Raw genomic sequence first — 21795 nt, forward strand, 5'->3', positions numbered from 1 at the left:
AAGAAGATGATTTGGGTGGGTGTCAGATTGTCTGGAGCGGCTCATGACTGTTAGTGCCTACCTCAAGGCAGACTGTCAGAAAACAGGGCAGACACCCCAATCTGGTGGTGTGTTCTATAATTCAATTTCACCAAACCAGTAACAAATGTGAACTCCTGGATCACTTATACCATTCTCATCATAAAGTCACAGACAGTCCCCTTAGACTCTCCAGTCTATCTTGCCACCCAGACAAACTGGACTTTGTGATAAAAGGTCATTTAAACCAAAAATCACATCACGTTTAGGTTGCTCCCAGTCCGAAGAGACCAGTCACTTATCCCAGATCAATTGGTACTCTAGATCTGACACCAAAGACAACACTGGTAGCCAATACTGTAGTACACTAAGTAAAGGTTTATTAGTTAAGAAAAGGAAATGAGAGTTATTCAGAAGTTAAGGCAGGTAAAATATATGCACAGGTGAGTCACAGTTTCTAATTCCAAATGGTGGCAGGGATGTAATAAACTGCAAGTTTCCCAAAAGGCTTTTCATGGTTCCCAGATAGAATCATAGAATATCAGGGTTGGAAGGGACCCCAGAAGGTCATCTAGTCCAACCCCCTGCTCAAAGCAGGACCAATTCCCAGTTAAATCATCCCAGCCAGGGCTTTGTCAAGCCTGACCTTAAAAACCTCTAAGGAAGGAGATTCTACCACCTCCCTAGGTAACGCATTCCAGTGTTTCACCACCCTCTTAGTGAAAAAGTTTTTCCTAATATCCAATCTAAACCTCCCCCACTGCAACTTGAGACCATTACTCCTCGTTCTGTCATCTGCTACCATTGAGAACAGTCTAGAGCCATCCTCTTTGGAACCCCCTTTCAGGTAGTTGAAAGCAGCTATCAAATCCCCTCTCATTCTTCTCTTCTGCAGGCTAAACAATCCCAGCTCCCTCAGCCTCTCCTCATAACTCATGTGTTCCAGTCCCCTAATCATTTTTGTTGCCCTTCGCTGGACTCTCTCCAATTTATCCACATCCTTCTTGAAGTGTGGGGCCCAAAACTGGACACAGTACTCCAGATGAGGCCTCACCAATGTCGAATAGAGGGGAACGATCACGTCCCTCGATCTGCTCGCTATGCCCCTACTTATACATCCCAAAATGCCATTGGCCTTCTTGGCAACAAGGGCACACTGCTGACTCATATCCAGCTTCTCGTCCACTGTCACCCCTAGGTCCTTTTCTGCAGAACTGCTGCCTAGCCATTCGGTCCCTAGTCTGTAGCTGTGCATTGGGTTCTTCCGTCCTAAGTGCAGGACCCTGCACTTATCCTTATTGAACCTCATCAGATTCCTTTTGGCCCAATCCTCCAATTTGTCTAGGTCCTTCTGTATCCTATCCCTCCCCTCCAGCGTATCTACCATTCCTCCCAGTTTAGTATCATCCGCAATAGTCTCTAGTCGATAGTCTCTGGGGATCTCTGCTTTGCATCTGGTACACTTCCCTGTAAGAGTCCAAACAGTCCAGAGATGTAGGATCTTTCCTGGAATCCATACTTATAGCTTCTTCTCACAGAAAACAAGCTATGAGAAGCCATGTGGGCTTTTCCTCTGACGAAGGAGAGAGGAATGCATTTTGAGTCTTTGACCTCCGATCATCACACACAATGCCCACTTGCTTCTAAATGAGCTCTTTTCTGTTAAAGTTCTTTGTTTGAATTGCACAAGGCTTCTTTCTCATTTGATGGGTTACTTAGTTACAGGGGTGAATGCAATGTACATGTTTGCGGGATACAGATAAGTGAAAACAATGCACGTAACATCCCACTCGTTTTCATGAAGTTTAAGCACCAAATACACTCTTCTACATTTACTAGCCACTTTGATCTATACTACTACGCAGGTGAATTGCCCTGCGGCTCTGGCATGAGCTGGCACCTTGGTTGCCAGCGTCACCGTGGGATTTTGTTGTTACATTTCTGTCTTAAAAATAAAATAAAATAAATAAAATAGTGCTGTTAAAAGTGACCGGACAGTGTCGGAGATTGAAATTCTCTCTCTAACCTCAGAACAGGCACAGCCTGGGGAGTGGTAGTACAAATCTCCATATGCTACCCACCTGTGTGCCTCATGTCTGACGTGGAAGAGCCATCTCTAGGAGCACGGGGATTGTTCATACTCAATGCCCATTTCAATCCTCTCTAACCTCTGCCAACAAGAGAGAGGTGTGATCTGAGTGCCAGTCACGGAGCCCTGCTTCCATCTTTGACCCTGAGCAAGTTGCTACTTAACCTCTGTGTCTCATTTTCCCCACTTGCCAGGTGGGGGTAATAGTCCTTACTTACACCTCCGAGAGGTACTGTGAAGAGCTGATGTTCATAAAGAATTTTGAAGTGTTCTCATTGCAGTTTAATTCAAATACATCCATGCCCAATTGCCTTTTCACGAATCTGACCCAAAGTAAATCAATGTCAAAGTCATCTTTCCCAGGCACAGATCTATTTAGAACTGAACAGAAGGAGCTTACCGAAGCATAAAATGACTTCAGCTTCCTGTGGGTTTCAATATACGTCCCTCTAAAAAGGATCAGCTCTTATGCATGGAAAGGCATGGCTTAGGACTTTGCATGGAACATAGAGTCACTGTGGAGCTGTGCCGTTGACAGACTCTCTCTGCTGTATTTCAGATGCCTCGGTATGTCTGTACAAGAAGAGCGAGAGGATGCTAGGATCCCGGGACATGGGGGCCGTTGTTATTGTGCAAGCTTTCCAGGGTGAGGACAGTCGCATCCGTTTGGAAGGCGTTCAATTCCAGCATGTGGGCCAAGCATTCCAGCACCACCTGAGCGCACTGACCATTGCCGGGGATGCCCTTATGACTGGTGAGAGACTGTTTAGGGCCCTTGTCTAGCACTTGGGAGACCTTGGTTCAATTACCCGCTCTGCCACCAACTTCCTCTCTGAACTCAGCCAAGTCACTTAGCCTCTCTGTGCTTCAGCTCCTCATCTGTGAAATGGGTACAATAGCACTGTCCAAGCTCTCAGGGGTATAGTCACGGTAGAGACGCTAAAGACTGTGAAGTGCCTTGGGATCTATTGATAAAAAATGCTATATAATAAATAGGTGCTATTGGTTATTATTATAGATCGGAGATAGGCCCAAGAAATACCATGAATCAAGACTCAACTGATTGAACTTGGGGCATGAAAGTGATTATAAAATGGTAGAGTTCATGATTCGAAGGAATGGGAGGAGGGAGAACAGCACAATAAAGACAATGGATTTCAAGAAGGCAGACTTTAGAAAACTCAGGGAGTTGGTAGGTAAGATCACATGGGAAGCAAGTCTAAAAACAATAGAAGACAGCTGACAGTTTTTCAAAGAGACATTGTTAAGGGCACAAGAGCAAACTTTCCCACTGCATAGGAAAGATAGGAAGTATGGCAAGAGACCACCCTGGCTTAACCAGGAGATCTTCAGTGATCTAAAACTCAAAAAAGAGCCCTATAAAAAGGGGAAACTAGGTCAAATTACAAAGGATGAATATAAACAAATAACACGAGAATGTAGGGACAAAATTAGAAAGGTCAAGGCACAAAACAAGATCAAACTAGCTAGAGACATAAAAGGTAACAAGAAAACATTCTACAAACACATTAGAAGCAAGAGGAAGAACAAGGACAGGGTAGGTCTGTTACTCAGTGAGTAGGGGCGGGGTTGGGGGGAATAATAACAGAAAATGTGGAAATGGCAGAGTTGCTTAATGACTTCTTTGTTTTGGTTTTCACCAAGAAGGTTGGTGGTGATGGGACATCTAACATATTGAATGACAGTGAAAATGAGGTAGGATCAGAAGAGGCTAAAAAAGGGAAAGAACAAGATTACTTGGACAAATTAGATGTCTTAAAGTCACCAAGGCCTGATGAAATGCATCCTAGAATACTCAAGGAGTTGGCTGAGTAGATATCTGAGCCATTAGCGATTTTCTTTGAGAAGTCATGGAAGATGGGAGAGATTCCAGAAGACTGGAAAAGGGCAAATATAGTGCCCATCTATAAAAAGGGAAATAAGGACAACCCAGGGAATTACAGACCAGTCAGCTTAACTTCTGAACCTGGAAAGATAATGGAGCAAATAATTAAGCAATCAATTTGCAAACATCTAGAAGATAATAAGATGATAAGTAACAGTCAGTATGGATTTGTCAAAAACAAATTCTGTCAAACCAACCTGATAGCTTTCTATGACAGGGTAACAAGCCTTGTGGACAGGGAGGAAGCAGGAGACATGGTATATCTTGATTTTAGTAAAGCTTTTGATACTGTCCCGCATGACCTTCTCATAAATAAACTAGGGAAATGCAACCTGGATGGAGCTACTATAAGGTGAATGCAAAACTGGTTGGAAAACCATTCCCAGAGAGTTATGAGTGGTTCAGAGTCATGCTGGAAGGGCATAATCAGTGGAGTCCTGCAGGGAGCAGTTCTGGGTCCAGTTCTGTTCAATATCTTCATCAGTGATTTAGATAATGGCATACACAGTACAATTATAAAGTTTGTGGATGATACCACGCTGGGAGGAATTGCAAGTGCTTTGGGGGATAGGATTAAAGTTCAAAATGATCTGAACAAACTTGAGAAATAGTCTGAAGTAAATAGGATGAAATTCAGTAAGGACAAATGCAAAGTACTCCATTCAGGAAGGAACAATCAGTTACACACATGCAAAATGGGAAATGACTGCCTAGGAAGGAGTACTGCGGAAAAGGATCTGGGGGTCATAGTGGACCACAAGCTAAATATGAGTCAACAGTGTAACACTGTTGCAAAAAAAGCGAACGTCATTCTGGGATGTATTAGCAGGAGTGGTGTAAGCAAGACAGGAGAAGTAATTCTTCCACTCTACTCTGCGCTGATTAGGCCTCCACTGGAGTATTGTGTCCAGTTCTGGGTGCCACATTTCTGGAAGGATGTGGACAAATTGGAGAGAGTCCAGGGAAGAGCAACAAAAATGATTAAAGGTCTAGAAAACATGATCTATGAGGGAAGATTGAAAAAATTGGGTTTGTTTAGTCTGGAAAAGAGAAGACTGAGAGGGGACATAACAGTTTTCAAGTATGTAAAAGGTTGTTACAAGGAGGAGGAAGAAAAATGTTTTTTCTTAACCTCTGAGAGTAGGAGAAGAAGCAATGGGCTTAAATTGCAGCAAGGGAGATGTAGGTTGGACAATAGGAAAAACTTCCTAACTGTCAGGGTGGTTAAGCACTGGCATAAATTGCCTAGGGAGGTTGTGGAATCTCCATGATTGGATATTTTTTAGAGCAGGTTAGACAAACCCTCGTCAGGAATGGTCTAGATAATATAGTCCTGACATGAGTGCAGGGGACTGGACTAGATGACCTCTCGAGGTCCCTTCCAGTTCTATAATTCTATGATTCTGTTTTCTTCAAAATCCACATTCCAAACCAAACCAAATTTTGTATTTAGGGGCCTCTTTCTGTGCTCCATGAAATGTGTTTTGGACTAGAGGTGATTCGATTAAATAGGAAATCCACATTGTTTTATCCATTCCTAGAACTCAACCCCTAATGAATCTTGTTGAAGGTTTTAAGATATTTAGTTGTTTTTCCCCTCTGCCTAGCAGCCTGCCTCAAATTATATTTCATTTTTGTTGCTTCTCTGTGTAATCATGGGCTGGCCAGCACTGGAAACAGAAGTAAAATACTAAGAATGAGCCTATTTCATTAAAAGAAAAGGAGTACTTGTGGCACCATAGAGACTAACCAATTTATTTGAGCATAAGCTTTCGTGAGTTACAGCTGCATCCAGTGAAGTGAGCTGTAGCTCTCAAAAGCTTATGCTCAAATAGAGACTAACCAATTTATTTGAGCATAAGCTTTTGTGAGCTACAGCTCACTTCATTGGATGCAGCTGTAACTCACGAAAGCTTATGCTCAAATAAATTGGTTAGTCTCTAAGGTGCCACAAGTACTCCCTTTCTTTTTGTGAATACAGACTAACACGGCTGTTACTCTGAAACCTATTTCATTAGTTTCAGTCCAGCAATTGGAAAGCAGGAAGAGCTGGAAAGCTCATGGGTAAAGTTGGTTCTCATGATATTCCTAGCCAAACTTTGTAGAATCATAGAATTCATAGAACATAGAATATTAGGATTGGAAGAGATCTCAGGAGGTCATCTAGTCCAATCCCCTGCTCAAAGCAGGACCAACTCACATTAAATCATCCCAACCAGGGTTTTGTCAAGCCGGGCCTTAAAAACCTCTAAGGATGGAGATTCCACCACCTCCCTAGGTAACCCATTTCAGTGCTTCACCACCCTTCTAGTGAAATAGTGTTTCCTAATATCCAACCTAGACCTCCCCCACTGTAGTCTCATGGGGGAGGTTTAATTAACTTGGAATATCAGTCTTTTAGGGTTTGTCCATCACTACTGCAGACTGCGAGTAAAGTCTGGTGATGGTTGTAGGGACCCTCCAACTCCTGTTCATGCCAATGGGAGTCTTTCCATTGGTGTCAAAGGGAGCTAGATCAAGTCCGGGATATGAACATCAGCTGAGAAAGCTTTGCCTTTGTCCTGGCATGTAGCCCACACTGGCCTGTCCTTAGTCATGTCTGCTAATTTGCACATGGCTTACTGGGTTACATATAAAAGATCTCTTACAGTGTAATGACATTTTTATTCTTGCTTTGCAAATCACTGGATGGCATATGTTCAGCTTCTTGTGTGATTGTGCTAAACTGGCCACATTTCAAAGTTTGTCGTATAGAAAAAAACCTCACTTGCATGACATTGTTGTGATGCAAATTCACTTAATATAGTGACGACATAGAAAATGTGATAGCTTTGTCTAAGCACGATGCCACATTACTTTGCAATGTTATGATGCTGATTTAAAACCTCGTTATGTTGTGATTCAATGTCACAATGTTGCAAACATTCTACCCGTTGGAAATCATTTGAGGGCTGAGGGGGTAAAATTCATCATATAAGCAATACTTGCAGGTTAGTAAAAATTGCAAAATTTGGGTGAACAGCTTAAATTGTGATCTGTCTCATCGGAGCATCACAGCAAATTGGATGAACCAAGCAGCATCAGAGTTGATGAATAACATCTTGTACAAAAACCTCACCTTTAACGGAGGCAACTTGGAGTTATGTTCCTGCTTTCCTCTGACACTACCCTTTTCTTTCCAGATTCTTACATTCGCGGTTGCTCAGTGTGGGATTCCTTTGGTCGGGGACTCAGTCTGTCGAGGATCTCAGAGTTAAGAGTGGACAATAATGTTTTCTATAACATTTTAGGTCATGGGATTCTACTGGGTAAGTGAAGCAGAGGATTTTCAATCAACCTATACGTGGCTCTTTATGCCAAGGGTACAGTTAATCGAAACTTCCTTGGGCGGAAGAAGGTTCGATTCATGTTCTCTGGCACTAGTCTTGTGGAATCCTGTATATCACTCTCCAACTTCCTCATGCAGATGCTGAGGACCTGTTTTCTTGTAACCATATATGCCTTGGGTCCATTTCTTATGACCAGCATGGAGCTTGTTCAGTCCTATTGGTACTTCTCTCCTGCACCACCTCTTTTCTTTACAATCTAACAGTAGATAGAGATTTTTTTTTAAAAAAAAATCTGATTCACCTGTCATGGAAAGAACTCTATGATGTAATATTTATAGCCCTGATTCACCTAAGCACATACTTCCCATTAGTGTTGATCAGGTGACATTGAAAACAATAGGATGATAGCACATGTTTAAAGTCAAGCACAGGCTTAAGTACTTGACTGATTTGAGACAATAAAAATATTGAAAATCAAAATCTCTCTCCTATCTACCATTAAAGCAAGCTGGAGATTGGTCTGCAGCCTGTTCCACAGGCATTCCATACTGCCTGAGTAGGTCATGATATCACTTTAGTTTTGGCTGCCGCCAGTCATGGATGAGAAACAGCAATTTAAATTTAAACAAACAAACAAAAGCCTTAGGCCCCAACCCTGCAATCCAGTGCACACATGCAGGCCTTTCGCTTGACTAGAGTCCCACTGAAAGCACTTTGACTATAAACAGGTGCAGAGCTCAACCTGTCCAGGTCTTAATTTGGAAATCCGTTCCTCCCATCATTCATGCTGAGACATAATTCTGACTTTCCAATCTCTGGGCTGAACTAAATGTGTCCTCAGAAATTTCGGGCTGAATACTTTGTATCCTCAAGACGTCTTTAATGGCTTCAATGTCAGTAGCTCCAGAGGGTCTGAAAGATGAATTTATATATCATTTTGTTACCTGTAAAGGCATATTTATTATAGCTGCCTGTTTTCTGCTCTAGAATTGAAATCTCTCAATGATTTCATTTAAACCCCTATTTGCTAGGATTTTGCAGGACAGTCATAAAAAGTTGCTCTGGGCTTAAACTTAATTGGCAAACAAGATCCCGGCCTGGAAGCCAAGACTTTTTATGCCTCCTTTCAAACCTGTATGACTGTCAAAGCACTAGTGTACAATCCTACTTTTGCTCTCATAATGGCTGTGATTGAAATAAATACAATCTGAAAAGGAAATATTTCTCAGCAGGATCTAGTTCCAAGGTAAATGCCATAGAGGTTGCATGATGTGTGAAAAAATAAAGCCCCAAACTCTAAGCATATATATATTTTTTGGAGATCAGCTTGAATTTAGGGTGGTTAATATGGGGGAGGGTATCTGTGTCCAGGGAAGAATTGGAGGGAACGTTGGCATATGTTATCCCTAGCAAGAACCATATGTCTTGAAAAGGAAGGGTGAGGTTGACTTGCATGTTCCTTGGATAGGGCTTGCCATTTTCCAGATAGATGATGGCTGGCATTTCCTTAGGATAGAGGTTAGGGTGCTTTTCTTTCCTTTCCTTTCTGTGCCAATTCACGATGCATGCCGTTTTGGGGACCCAATTACTGCAGGCAGGGGGCATGTGTGCTGCTGTGAGTGGTGGCTCCGTTGTTGTCTTCTGCCCATTGTCTAGTTCATCACTCAAAAAACAAAACAAAGAAACAACCCAAAACCAAAAAAAAAAACAACCAAAAAACCAACACCGACCAAAATAAAACAACAACAAGTGAAAACCCAAGGCACTTTGGTACATGATTGCATGATGTGTTTTTAATCTTTCTGTTTACATGGTTAAGGCATTGGGTGGGAACTCAGGAGATTTGGGGTTTAACTCCTGGCTCTGTCACAGGGTGAATTTAGGCAACTCACCTCCATCTCTCTGTGCCTCCATTCCCCATCTGTACAATGTGTATCATAATATCTCTTCTTCCTAACCATTGTCTGTCTTCTCTGTTTAGATTCTAAACTCTTCGGGGCACAGACTGTCTTACTCTGTGTTTGTACAGTGCCTAGCACAAGAGGCTCTGATCTTGGTTCTGGCCTCTTGGCACAACCATAGTACAAATTAATAACAACAGTTCCCTCTCCATCCTGTGGAAATTATCTGATCTTTCAATTATGCACCCCAGTAATAATTTTCACCCCTGATATTTAGACCCCTGCCATGTTAAATTGACCCTGCCCCACTCTCAGCTTTCTCTCTGTGGCGTAACATAGATTCCAGCGTGCTTTGCAAACAGTACAAGTACAGCACTGCAGAAAGGCAGCCACCTCTATGGTGAAGAGCTGCAGCCAATCAGCGCACAGTGCCTTGCACAACACTATAGGTGGGGAATAACACCGAGAGAATAATATGTGATCTGCATGGGTGTTGACTGTTGGACTGTATTTGATGAATTTGTGCCTCTGATTATATTTTAGGAGGGTGGTTGGAAGAGGGGAATGAAGTCAGTCACAACACAGTGATTGGCCTTTCTGGAACAGATGGACTTTCCAACATAGAAACATTATCACCAGCAGGGATCTACATCAGGGCTCCGGCTAACCAGGTAGAGGTAAGGGTAAAAAAACAACACTGTATCCAAGAACAAAAGATTGGTCTGAAATATGCTTCTCAGGGTGACCCAAACACGGGTTGTTCACTTACTGAGTGAGTTTTAATAAGGATGGTTACTGAAACAGGATAGTAATACAAGTGCACAATGATATATTCCCTAATAATAGTCTCTGTCTCTATACATAAACACACACTCACACCCACCCACATAATCTCTCTCTTTCTCTCACATACATACGGTGTAAAATGTTTGCAACAAAACTCCAGTCCCTATGTAACTTCCAAGCTTTTTATGTTTCGTTACAAAGTCCAAAGTCATCTTGGGTTCATCAGAAGGCGCACAAAATTTTGCCAAAAAACCTAGGCCGAGATCTGATCAATTCTGGACCAGTTTTATTGTTTCCATCAAACTTTAAAAAATTCAGTTTTTCCTGATCTGGATGGCAAACCAAATACAGTTCCACAGTTTCAAGTGAATTCCACCTGAATTTCTACCCGAAACTCAAGAAAAAACTCAAGGACTGCCAATCCATAGAAACTGAAACCAACGAGGAACTACATATGAGGACATGATTTCCTCTTCACTCTCTGCTCCTCAAAGAGTTGCACCTAACTTTGAAGGTGAGAAACAGACCAACAGGTTTCCTGTGTTACTCTCTTGACAAGTTTGCCTGAGAATAAAGAGAGAACTACGATTTAATTCCCTGCAGGGCATATACCCAACTTTACAGGCCACTTTAGAGAATATAGTGGAGGCATCTATTATGTTTTTTAAAAATGTAGGCAGAGTAGCATGACTTCAGGGCCTCTAAACACAGAGAGATCTACACAGTTGTACATTGGCATAGCCTAGAGCTGTCTGACTCAGTACCAATGGTTCAGCTGTTAAAGGGCTTGCTACATTTACCTGTCAATGTACTTGTGAAGCTAACTCAGTCAGTTTTCAACACATTTGTTTAGCTCATGTGCTATAATAGAAATTCAGAGATCTATTCACAAGTTGAGGCCATGGACATGTAACCAGCCACTGGGGTAAAAACTACTGGGGCCTGTCCTCTGCAAGCCAGTGTGGGTGGCATAGCAGATGCTCATTGCAATCTCCATTGTGAGCTGCCATCTAAGGGGATGGGCATATAAGGCATTGCAACAGGAGGATACTGAAGTCTAAAAGAAAACGAGGAATCTACCTCCCTTTATCTACATTATTAGTAGGGGTATTTATTATTGTACAGCACCCAGAAGTACTTGACAAAAAAAAAAAAAAGGAAAGACATGGTCACTGTAGAAAAGACCACAATATATTTGTAGGCTTTTGGGGTTAGGGACAGTCTCCTATTATGTGCCTGTATGGTGCCTAATCTCACTTGGGGCCTTCAAACTCTACCCTAATATAAAAAGTAGAAGTGCTGAACTGCAGGGAGGGAAGGAAGGATTTTAGCCACAGCACTAGGCTCTTGAAGTTAATCAGTTTAGGCATCTGCACATCATGAGGGTTCATAAGAATGACCATCCTGGGTCAGACCAGTGGTCTGTCTAGCCCAGCATCTAGTCTTCCAACAGTGACCAGTAGCAGATGCTTCAGAGGGAATACACAGAATAGGGCAATTATTGAGTGATCCATCCCTTGATATTCCAATTCCAGCTTCGGTCAGTTAGAGATTTAGGGACACCCAGAGGATGGGGTTGCATCTCTGACCATTTTGGCTAATAGCCACTGATGGATCTCTCCTCCATGAATTTATCTAAATTTTTTTTTGAACACTGTTATAACCTTGGTCTTCACAACAACCCCTGACAACAAGTTCCGCGGGTGGACTGTGCGTTGTGTGAAGAAGTACTTTGTTATGATTGTTTTAAACCTGCTGTCTATTAATTTCATTAGGTGACTCTTGGTTCTTGTGTTATGAGAAGGAGTAAATAACACGTCCTTATTCACTTTCTCCACCCCAGGCATGATTTTATAGGCCTCTGTCATCTCCATTTTTAGTCATCGCTTTCCTGAGCTGAACGGTCCTAGTCTTTTTAACCTCTCCTACTATGGAAGCTGTTCATGCCCCTAATCATTGTTGTTGCCCTTCTCGGTACCTTTTCCAATTCTAATACATATTTTTTGAGATGGGGTGACCAGAACTGCGTGCAGTATCCAAGGTGTGGATGTACCCTGGATTTAGAGCATGACATTTCTGATATTTTCTGTTTTATTATCTATCCCTTTCCTAGTGTTTCCTAACAGTTTGTTAGCTTTTTGACTGCCCCTGCACATTGAGCAGATGTTTTCAGAGAACTAGCCACAATGACTCCAAGATCTTTTTATTGAGCGGTGACAGTTAATTTAGACCCCATCATTTTGTATGTAGAGTTGAGATTATTTTTTCCAGTGTACAGTACTTTGTACTTACCTACACTGAATTTCATCTGCCATTTTATTGCCACATCACCCAGATTAGTAAGATCCCGTTGTAACTTCTCACAGTCCTCTTTGGACTTAATTATCTTGAGTAATTTAATGTCATCTGTAAAAATGCCCCCTCTCCATTTACCCTTTTTTTCAGATCGCTTATGAATATATTGAAGAGTACAGGTCTCAATGCAGATCCTTGCCGGACCCTGCTATTAACCTTTTCCATTGTGAAAACGGAACATTTGTTCCTATCTTTGTTTCCTATCTTTTAATCAGTTATTGATCCATGAGAGTACCTTGCCTTTTATCCCATGTTTGCTTACATTGCTTAAGAGCTTTTTGGTGTGGGACCTTGTCAAAAGTTTTCTGAAAGTTTAAGTACACAGTGTCAACTGGATCACCCTTGTCCACATGCTTGGTGGCCTCCTCAAAGAATTCTCATAGATTGGTGAGGCATGATTTTTCTTTACAAAAGCCAACTCTTCCCCAATATATGTTGTTCATCTATGTGTCTGATAATTTTGTTCTTTACAACAGTTTCAACCAATTTGCCTGTTTCTGAAGTTAGGCTTACCAGTCTGCAATTGCCAGGATTGCCTCTGGAGTCTTTTTAAAAATCAGCATTACACTAGCTACCCTCCAATCATCTGGTACAGAGGCTGATTTAAGTGGTAGTTTATATACCACAGTTAGTAGTTGTGGAGTTTCATATATGAGTTCCTGTATAACTTTTGGGTGGATATAATCTGGTCCTGGTGACTAATTACCGTTTAATTCATCAGTTTGTTCGAAAACCTCCTATATGGACGCCTCAGTATGAGACAATTCCTCCAATATGTATCTAAAAAGAATGGCCCAGGTGTGGGAAACTCCCTCTCATCCTCTGCAGTGAAGACCGATGCAAATAATTAATTTAGCTTCTCTGCATTGGCCTTGTCTTCTTTTAGCATTTTGGTCATCCAGTGGACCTACTGATGGTTTGGCAGGCTTCCTGCTTCTGATGTACTTAATTTTTTGTTGTTGTTGCTGTTAGTTTTTGTGTCTTTTGCTATTTGCTCTTCAAATTATTTTTGGCCTGCCTAATTTTACTTTTACACTTCATAGAATCATAGAAGATTAGGGTTGGAAGAGACCAGGAGGTCGTCTAGTCTAACCCCCTGCTCAAAGCAGGACCAACCCCAGCTAAATCATCCCAGCCAGGACTTTGTCAAGCCGGGCCTTAAAAACCTCTAAGGATGGAGATTCTACCACTTCCCTAGGTAACCCATTCCAGTGCTTCATCATGCTTCTAGTGAAATCGTTTTTCCTAATATCCAACCTAGACCTCCTCCACTGCAACTTGAGACCTTTGCTCCTTGTTCTGTCATCTGCCACCACTGAGAACAGTCTAGAGCCATCTTCTTTGAAACCCCCCTTCAGATAGTTGAAGGCTGCTATCAAATCCCCCCTCACTCTTCTTTTCTGCAGACTAAATAAGACCGGTTCCCTCATCCTCTCCTCATAAGTCACTAGACCTGCATTATGTAGTGATCACTGGCTCCATGTCTAGTTGGCAGCCGATATCAAGTGGAGTGCCCCAAGGGTCGGTTCTATGGCCGGTTTTGTTCAATATCTTCATTAATGATCTGGAGGATGGCGCGGACTGCACCCTCAGCAAGTTTGCAGATGACACTAAACTGGGAGGAGTGGTAGATACGCTGGAGGGTACGGATAGTATACAGAGGGCCCTAGAGAAATTAGAGGATTGGGCCCAAAGAAATCTGACAAGGTTCAACAAGGACAAGTACAGAGTCCTGCACTTAGGACGGAAGAATCCCAGGCACCGCTACAGACTGGGACCGAATGGCTAGGCAGCAGTTCTGCAGAAAAGGACCTAGGGGTTGCAGTGGACGAGAAGCTGGATATGAGTCAGTGTGCCCTTGTTGCAAAGAAGGCTAATGGCATTTTGGGCTGTATAAGTAGGGGCATTGCCAGAATATCGAGGGACGTGATCATTCCTCTCTCTTTGACATTGGTGAGGCCTCATCTGGAGTACTGTGTCCAGTTTTGGGCCCCACACTACAAGAAGGATGTGGAAAAATTGGAAAGCGTCTAGTGGAGGGCAACAAAAATGATTAGGGGACTGGAACACATGATTTATGAGGAGAGGCTGAGGGAACTGGGATTGTTTAGTCTGCAGAAGAGAAGAATGAGGGGTGATTTGATAGCTGTTTTCAACTACCTGAAAGGGGGTTCCAAAAAGGATGGATCTAGACTGTTCTCAGTGGTAGCAGATGACAGAACGAGGAGTAATGGTCTCAAGTTGCAGTGGGGGAGGTTTAGGTTGGATATTGGGAAAAACTTTTTCACTAGGAGGGTGGTGAAGCACTGGAATGGGTTATCTAGGGAGGTGGTGGAATCTCCTTCCTTAGAGGTTTTTAAGGTCAGGCTTGACAAAACCCTGGCTGGGATGATTTAGTTGGGGATTGGTCCTGCTTTGAGCAGGGGGGTTGGACTAGATGACCTCCTGAGGTCCCCTTCCAGCCCTAATATTCTATGATTCTATGAAACTGCTGTTGCCTCCTGAAGGACTTAGAAAATCAACATTATGTCTACAAACAATTCTGCTTCTACAGAACATGCATTTTCTGTTTTTTATCATCCCCCGTTTATTATTCCTGAACATCTGGAACCAGATTCTAATCTCAGTTACTCCAGATTTGCCACAACCAGTGTAGTCCCATCGTTTCAGTTATCCCAGTGAAACTGAGAAAAGAGTCTGGGCCAGGTCCCATTACAGCAGTTCAGCAGTTCCTGCAGCTCCTTCCTCATTTGAAGTCCTAATCCTGTTGTTCGTAACATCACAATCGTTTTCAGTCACTTTGTGTGAATCAGGGTACATACAGAATCAGCCATTAAAGAATTCCTCATTTACCCCAAAGTAATTCCATTAGCTTCAGTATACCTACTTCTATTTTGCATCCAGATGAGGAGAATTGGGCCTGTACTTCTCTGTGGTTTTAGTGCATTGACAACCCTGGAGAATGAAGACCTCTCTTTATCCTCGGAACAGGTACCTCTCCAGCGCGCATCAGCTCCAACATGGAGGGAGTTCCTTTAACACAAGAAGGCAACTTATTCTCTATGCTTATTCAGTCCTTAGCCTCTTGCCTTAGCACAGGGATACAAATTAGTGCTTAGAGGTATCTTTTTGTGGCTGTGGTCTCCTGAACACCAGAAAATGGATGGACATCAACAATTGCACCTAGCTCACCAAACAGCTGTCTAGTAGTAACTTGAGTACTTGTGGCACCTTGGAGACTAACAAATTTATTTGAGTGTAAGCTTTCGTGAGCTACAACTCACTTCATCGGACGCATTCAGTGGAATTCACTGTTGCTGATGAAAGGTTCCTTAGCTCCTTACCAATATCATCTGAACTAGCCAACTCCCAGACTATTGGCCACTGGGGAGACTATTGGGGAGACTATTGGCCATTGGTCACCCTCTGCCTTTAAGAATTGCCCACCATTGCTTCCCTACCATGGCACTTTCTGAGACCTACTGCAATGTGAATGCTTGCTGCATAGACCCATTAGGACAACTTGCTGCATTCTCATGGGCTTTGGCATTGGGGAATAGTGCTCGAAACGCCTTCAGTGTTGTATTTTATTGGTGGGGAGAAGAGGAAGCAGAGCTTTAAAGGACCATCACTGTTCATCCTAAGGTATTCATGGAAATAGTTACATTATCAGTTAAAAGGCACTTAAAACATTGACTGGATTTTATTCCAGTGACTTCAGATGCACACCTTCAGGGATCTGGCATACACTGGCAATTAATTTCTCTCTGGAATTTTGATTGCATGGATGTCCGTAATACACTGACTTCACAAAAAATTGATTTCCACACAAAATTCCCTGCCTGCTTAAAACCGCTGCCTTCAAGCCACTGGCTGCCTGAATAAATGTGCAGTTTTTCCTTATGAATCTTCTGTGGAATGCACAATTGCAAGTAAAAGATCCTAGAATACTGTGACTTGACTGCAGAAGCATTTTTTTAAGGGAAAGGGATCTGTATTGGGTAGCATGTTCTAAATTGTTGCAGCTCTGCAAGATGGGAGATAAGGCAATGCTTTGGACATTGATATCCTTTTGTTTTTTGAAAGATGTCAAAGATCACGACTGCAGGGAACTAACAGGGTCAGGAGACTGGCAATGGAATATGGAGCCTTTCACCTCTGGGTCACTGCTGTGGCTTTGATTAGGGTCATTACTCATTACCATTTTAAGGCTGACCGGTGACCTTTGCGAAGTGAGTTGGAGGTCCTAGTGGAAAAGTGTCCACATAAAAACACCATGACGATTGACACCATCTAATGACAACTGATTTTGGCCACTGCCAACACAGAGCAGATCTGAATTATGATTAGGATAAACTCCTGTCTCCTTTGAAATCAATTGCAAAACTCCCATTGGCTTCAATGGGACAGGATTTCACTGCTGGCGTTGAAAAGTTCCTTATCCCATTGCTTATATCCCTGCATAATCCACTCCCTACTCACTTATTTAATAAACTCATAACTTTAAGGCCAGAAGAGACCATTATGACTTCTAGTTTGACCTCCTGCATAGCACAGACCAGAGAACCTCAGCCAACAATTTCTACATCAAGCCTGGATCTTCTGTTTTGAGCTGTAGCATATCTTTTCGAAAGATACCCAGTCTTGATTTAAAGACTTTGAGTGCTGGAGAATCCACCGTGTCCTTAGTCACTTCTTCCAGTAGTTAATAACCTCACTGATTAAAAAAAAAACCCCGTCCTTTGTCTCTAGTTTGAACGTGTTTAGCTTCAGCTTCCAACCATTGACAAATCATTTGTCCGTTAACCCTTAATTCTGCATGTTCTGCTCAATATCTCAACTCTAGTGTTGCATTAACTCTAGTGTTTGTTTGTTTTTGCATGGAAAAATATACATGTTGAGAAAGACAGAAATTGGTAGACCAAGATTTAATCAGCCCACTTATGTATAAAATAATGTTCAGTGAACAAGAAATTTTAGCCAACCTGGAATTTTGTGGAATTTACAGATCAGAATGGAACTTGAGGTGCTATATGATATGCCTGCTTGTCTGCCAGATACTATTGCATGGCTTGAGGGTGGAGAGTGGCCCTGGGTGAGAAAGAAAGCAGGAGTGAGGATGCTGTAGTATGTACTTGGCAGAATTTGCACTGATTTCAATAATAATAAATTAATAATAATAAATAAATACTTAGCTCTTCTAAAGCACTTAGGAGAACTATGTAAGTTAAAGGCATAGGACTAGAGGGCTTGGCCCAAAGTGATTTTAAAAACAAAGCTTTTAATTGCCAGGAATCTTTTCTAACTGTAGTGCATGCTTGTCTGCAGGCTAATACAGTGTGTGCCGCTGGTTATGGCTATTTCTTTCATCTCTCGCCTGAGGGACCATCACAAACTCCTCTTCTTGCCTTCAGTAAGAACACAGCCCATTCCTGCACAAGGTATTTGGGGATTCCCTTTGCTAAAGATTTTTTTTTCAATAGTATGAATTGCTTAAGTATTTTCCCCCCATTAATTGAAATAGATAATTAGGCTCTGTCCCTTTAAATATAGCTTCAGAGCTTTGTGTTCATTTAAAATCTTCTCTGATCTATAAAAGGATTTTTCCACAGCAGAAAGAAGTCATCTGATAACGATTCAGTTTGGTTTATTTCTCATGGATTATCTGTAAATAGTTTCCATTTCAAGTTTCAATTAGACACATCCCTTTTCATTTCCTGTCCTAAACTATTGTGTAGTCTTCATGTGTATTGTTAACAGCTGATGCATTTCACCCCAGAGGTGCTGCATTTCAGTACCAGATGAAGTGATCCCTGTAGATTTAAGGCTTCGAATTAGCAAAGCACTTAATCACCTGCCTAACTTCAAGCCTGTGAGTAATCCCATCCTTATTCAGCAAAACACTTAAGCAGGTGCTTATATGCTTAACTTTAAGGACATGCTTAAATACAAGCATGTGACTAAGTGCTTTACTGAATAGAAATGGGATTATTCACATGCTTAAAACTTCAGGAAGTTTGAACCATGATCTAGATAGAAACCCTCCAACTGGTCAAACCAAAATTGTTGCGTGCAGAAACACCCAAACTTTGGCACTGTTGGAATCAAAACTCACCCTTACGTTGTTGAATTCCAAATTGTAAGGGACTTTCTATCTGGATCCAATTAGTTCAGAGGCAGCAAAGTTGGCCAGAGTTTGATGGATGGTGAGAGTACATAGCTGTCTTGTCTCAGCCTGAGCATTAGCCCTCTTGTGGCAAATTCTGGAGGCACTTGCAAGAGAAATGTCATGAGTTTGAGAGAACTACTTCTGGACAAGGATTGTTAGATGTGTGTGTGTATATATATATATATATATATATATATATATATAAATATTTGAGTACAAAACCTCTTTATTTCTGAATAAATGTGCCGATGCAGAGAGCTAGTGCAGGCTTGGGCACTAAGATACCATGATAAGTGTAATAGAAAAACCTACACATAAATAAATATACAGAAAGAAAGTTGGGCATTCTCTTCCTTCATTTTTCTTCTTACACAGGTATGGTCTCCTGGTGTATCCAGAATACCAGCCAAAACGTGTAGATGGCCTGGGCCCAGTTCTGTTCCAGAGCTTCACAGCCTGGAGAAATCAAGGCGGGGTTCAGGTATAATTGGTTTTAATTGTATTTTGGTAGTTCAGGACACTTCAATGTAATCCTCAAAGGTGCAGCTCCTCTGTACCCACTTTGGTCAGTTGGTACTGCAGAAGGGACCACTGTGATCATCCAGTTCAATGGTTTTCAACCTTTTTTCATTTGTGGACCCCTAAAAAATTTTGAGTGGAGGTAGGGACCCTTTGGAAATCTTAGGCATAGTCTGCAGACCCCTAGGGGTCTGTGGACCACAGGTTGAAAACCACTGATCTAGTCTGACTTCCAGCATAATACAGGCCAGATTTAACCCAGTAATTCCTGCATCAGTCCCAATATCTTGTGGTGGAACTAGATCAGACCTTTTAGGACATTCATGCTAATTTTAAAGATTCTAAATGATGGAAAATCCACCACCATGCCTTGGTTAATTCTTTCAATGGTTAATTATCCTCATTGTGAAAAATGTGCATTTATGTCTAGTCTGAATTTGTCTAGCTTCAGTTGCCAGCCATTGAATCTAGGTATGCCTTTGGCTGCTAGACTAAAGAGCCTTATAGTATCTAATACCTTCTTCCCATATAGGTACTTATAGGCTGTGATCAAGTCATCTCTTAACTTTCTCTTTCATAACCTAAAGGGATTGAGCTCCTAAAGTCTCTGTAAGGCATGTTTCTAGTCTCAAATCCTTTCTGTGGCTCTTCTCTGTATACTGCTGAATTTTTCAACATCCTAGAATGGAATTTGCTGGTTCTGGAAATGTTTACTTGTATGAAACAACATAAAGTTGACCAGTGTTTTCCAATTTTGGTGACCTTTTATCCGTCATGCTGACTCAGATAGCCAGGCTGCCAAACCACCCAATTTATTATTCTTTGTACCTTATTGCCCCACCGCATCATAATAATGAGGTTTATTTTGTGTTCCTTGAATGTGCTACCCACTGGGAGCTATCTTCCCATAATCATGTGGTTGTAAAAAGTACCTTGATTACCTTCAAGGAATGCCTCTTTATGATACATCTTTTCCCCCCTTGTCTTCTTTAGCTATTGCTCTCTTCAATAATTACAAAAATAGTCTTTACTGCATCTTCAACCCTGGATATTGCTGACTATTTAGTCTCATTTTTCCAGTGCAGTTTTTGTATCAACGTGGAAATAACCTGTTATTTTTTTGAATCCTTGTAAACAGGAATAAAGAATTAAGGGTGAGCTTTTCAAAGATAAATTAGATGCTCAACTTCTGTTTGTGCCTTTGACAATCTCCCTCTTCTGCTACACAGTGGTGAAAGGATAATAATGATCCACAGAACTTTTCTGTATTTATTATTATTATTATTTTTAAATAGATTTTTAGCAGCCGCAACCTGGAACTCCGAAATTTCCAGATCTATGCTTGCAAAGATTTTGGAATTGACATCGTGGAAAGCCTTGGAAACACCACTATTGCTAACAGCTTATTACTTGGACACCTTGGTCAAAAGGTAAGAACTCCAATAGCTGTTTTCATTCTGCTTCTTCAGCCCAGTCTATTTTAAAACGGTCCTTCTTACAGACTAGTATCAGACCCAACAGAAGGAAATACAAAAGCCAGCTTCTCCAGAAGATTTAGTTGTTTTCTCAGTGCCAACTTCACTTAATCTCTGAGCTTTGAGAAACCTCCATAACTCAAATAATAAGGGCCTACGTTTCTTCCATTCCACCTGAAAAACAACACTCCAGCAGCGCAATGCCCCTAATACCATGCAAGGGCACCATTTTGGTACTGAATGAGAGGGAAGTGTGCCAGCAACATTACCCTTCCAAGTCAGTGGTTTCATAATATTAGCTGCCTCTATTTTAGGATGGTAGTAGAGGGAAGTACAATAAGGTTATAAAACTAGTTATAATGTCACTTTTCACATACCAGGTTCTACAGGTTTTACTGTATATCCAAGTACAAGCTCTATCCAAACACAAAAACTAAAACTGAGCCAGAGACAGAATTTCCATTCTGTGGGAAATTCCAATTTTTTTTTTAAAGTCCAATTTGGAGTCAAAAGCTGAAATTTCCCACAGAAAAAAAATTCAGAAATGTTGATTTGAGACCATCGAAACATTTCATTTGACATTTGTTTAAATTCTTAAACTTAGGTTGTATACACATAATATTAAATATTGTATCAAAATTAATATTTTAATAGAGTATAACAGACTAAACGGAAGGAATTGAAATGACACTTTTGAAATGAAACATTTAACGGTATAAAAAATGACAGATTTTGACCCTGCTGAAGTGAAATATTTTGATTTTTTTTGATTAGTCAAAAATTGACGCATTCCTGTGAAACATTTAGATTTAAACTAAATTCAGTTGTTGATGGAAAACTGTTCTGTTGATAATATTTTGACCAGCTCTAACCATCTTTAGTTTTAACCTTTTACAAAAATGCCCAGCCAGCATATAACCGGGTGTCACTGAAAAATTTAGTCTAGTGGCCTGAGCACAAGTTTGGGACTCGGGTACACAATTCCAGTCCTGACACTGATACCCCTTGTAATCTTTTGGGCAATATTTTTAACCTTTCTGTCCTGATTCCTCACTCTGTAAATCAGTGTTTCACACTGGGGCTCTGAGAATTAAGTCATATTTGAAGATGAAAAATATGATCATGTGCTAACTGTTATTATTTATGACAGTAAATTGTATCTTCCCTCACTATGTGCTTGTGCAACATCTCGTACAATAAGATCCCTGCCTGACTGAGTCTTCTGTGTGGTACTGGAATGCAAACAGT

At 41.4% G+C, this 21795-nt stretch overlaps 1 protein-coding gene across 3 annotated transcripts in view; it reads left to right on the top strand.

Annotated features, from left to right (window-relative positions):
- The window catches only part of PKHD1 (PKHD1 ciliary IPT domain containing fibrocystin/polyductin), a 433326-nt gene that overhangs the window by 197586 nt on the left and 213945 nt on the right, over positions 1-21795 (top strand). For all 3 annotated transcript variants that reach the window (XM_084623857.1, XM_084623855.1, XM_084623856.1), the window contains exons 40-45: positions 2667-2861; positions 7196-7321; positions 9787-9920; positions 17713-17825; positions 18929-19034; positions 20368-20502. In XM_084623857.1, coding sequence (XP_084479983.1) covers positions 2667-2861; positions 7196-7321; positions 9787-9920; positions 17713-17825; positions 18929-19034; positions 20368-20502 — 809 coding nt within the window. The remainder of the gene's footprint in view (positions 1-2666; positions 2862-7195; positions 7322-9786; positions 9921-17712; positions 17826-18928; positions 19035-20367; positions 20503-21795) is intronic.

Source organism: Lepidochelys olivacea (assembly GCF_965140295.1).
Source record: "Lepidochelys olivacea isolate rLepOli2 genome assembly, chromosome: 3".
In the NCBI taxonomy this organism is placed as follows: Eukaryota; Metazoa; Chordata; order Testudines; family Cheloniidae; genus Lepidochelys; species Lepidochelys olivacea.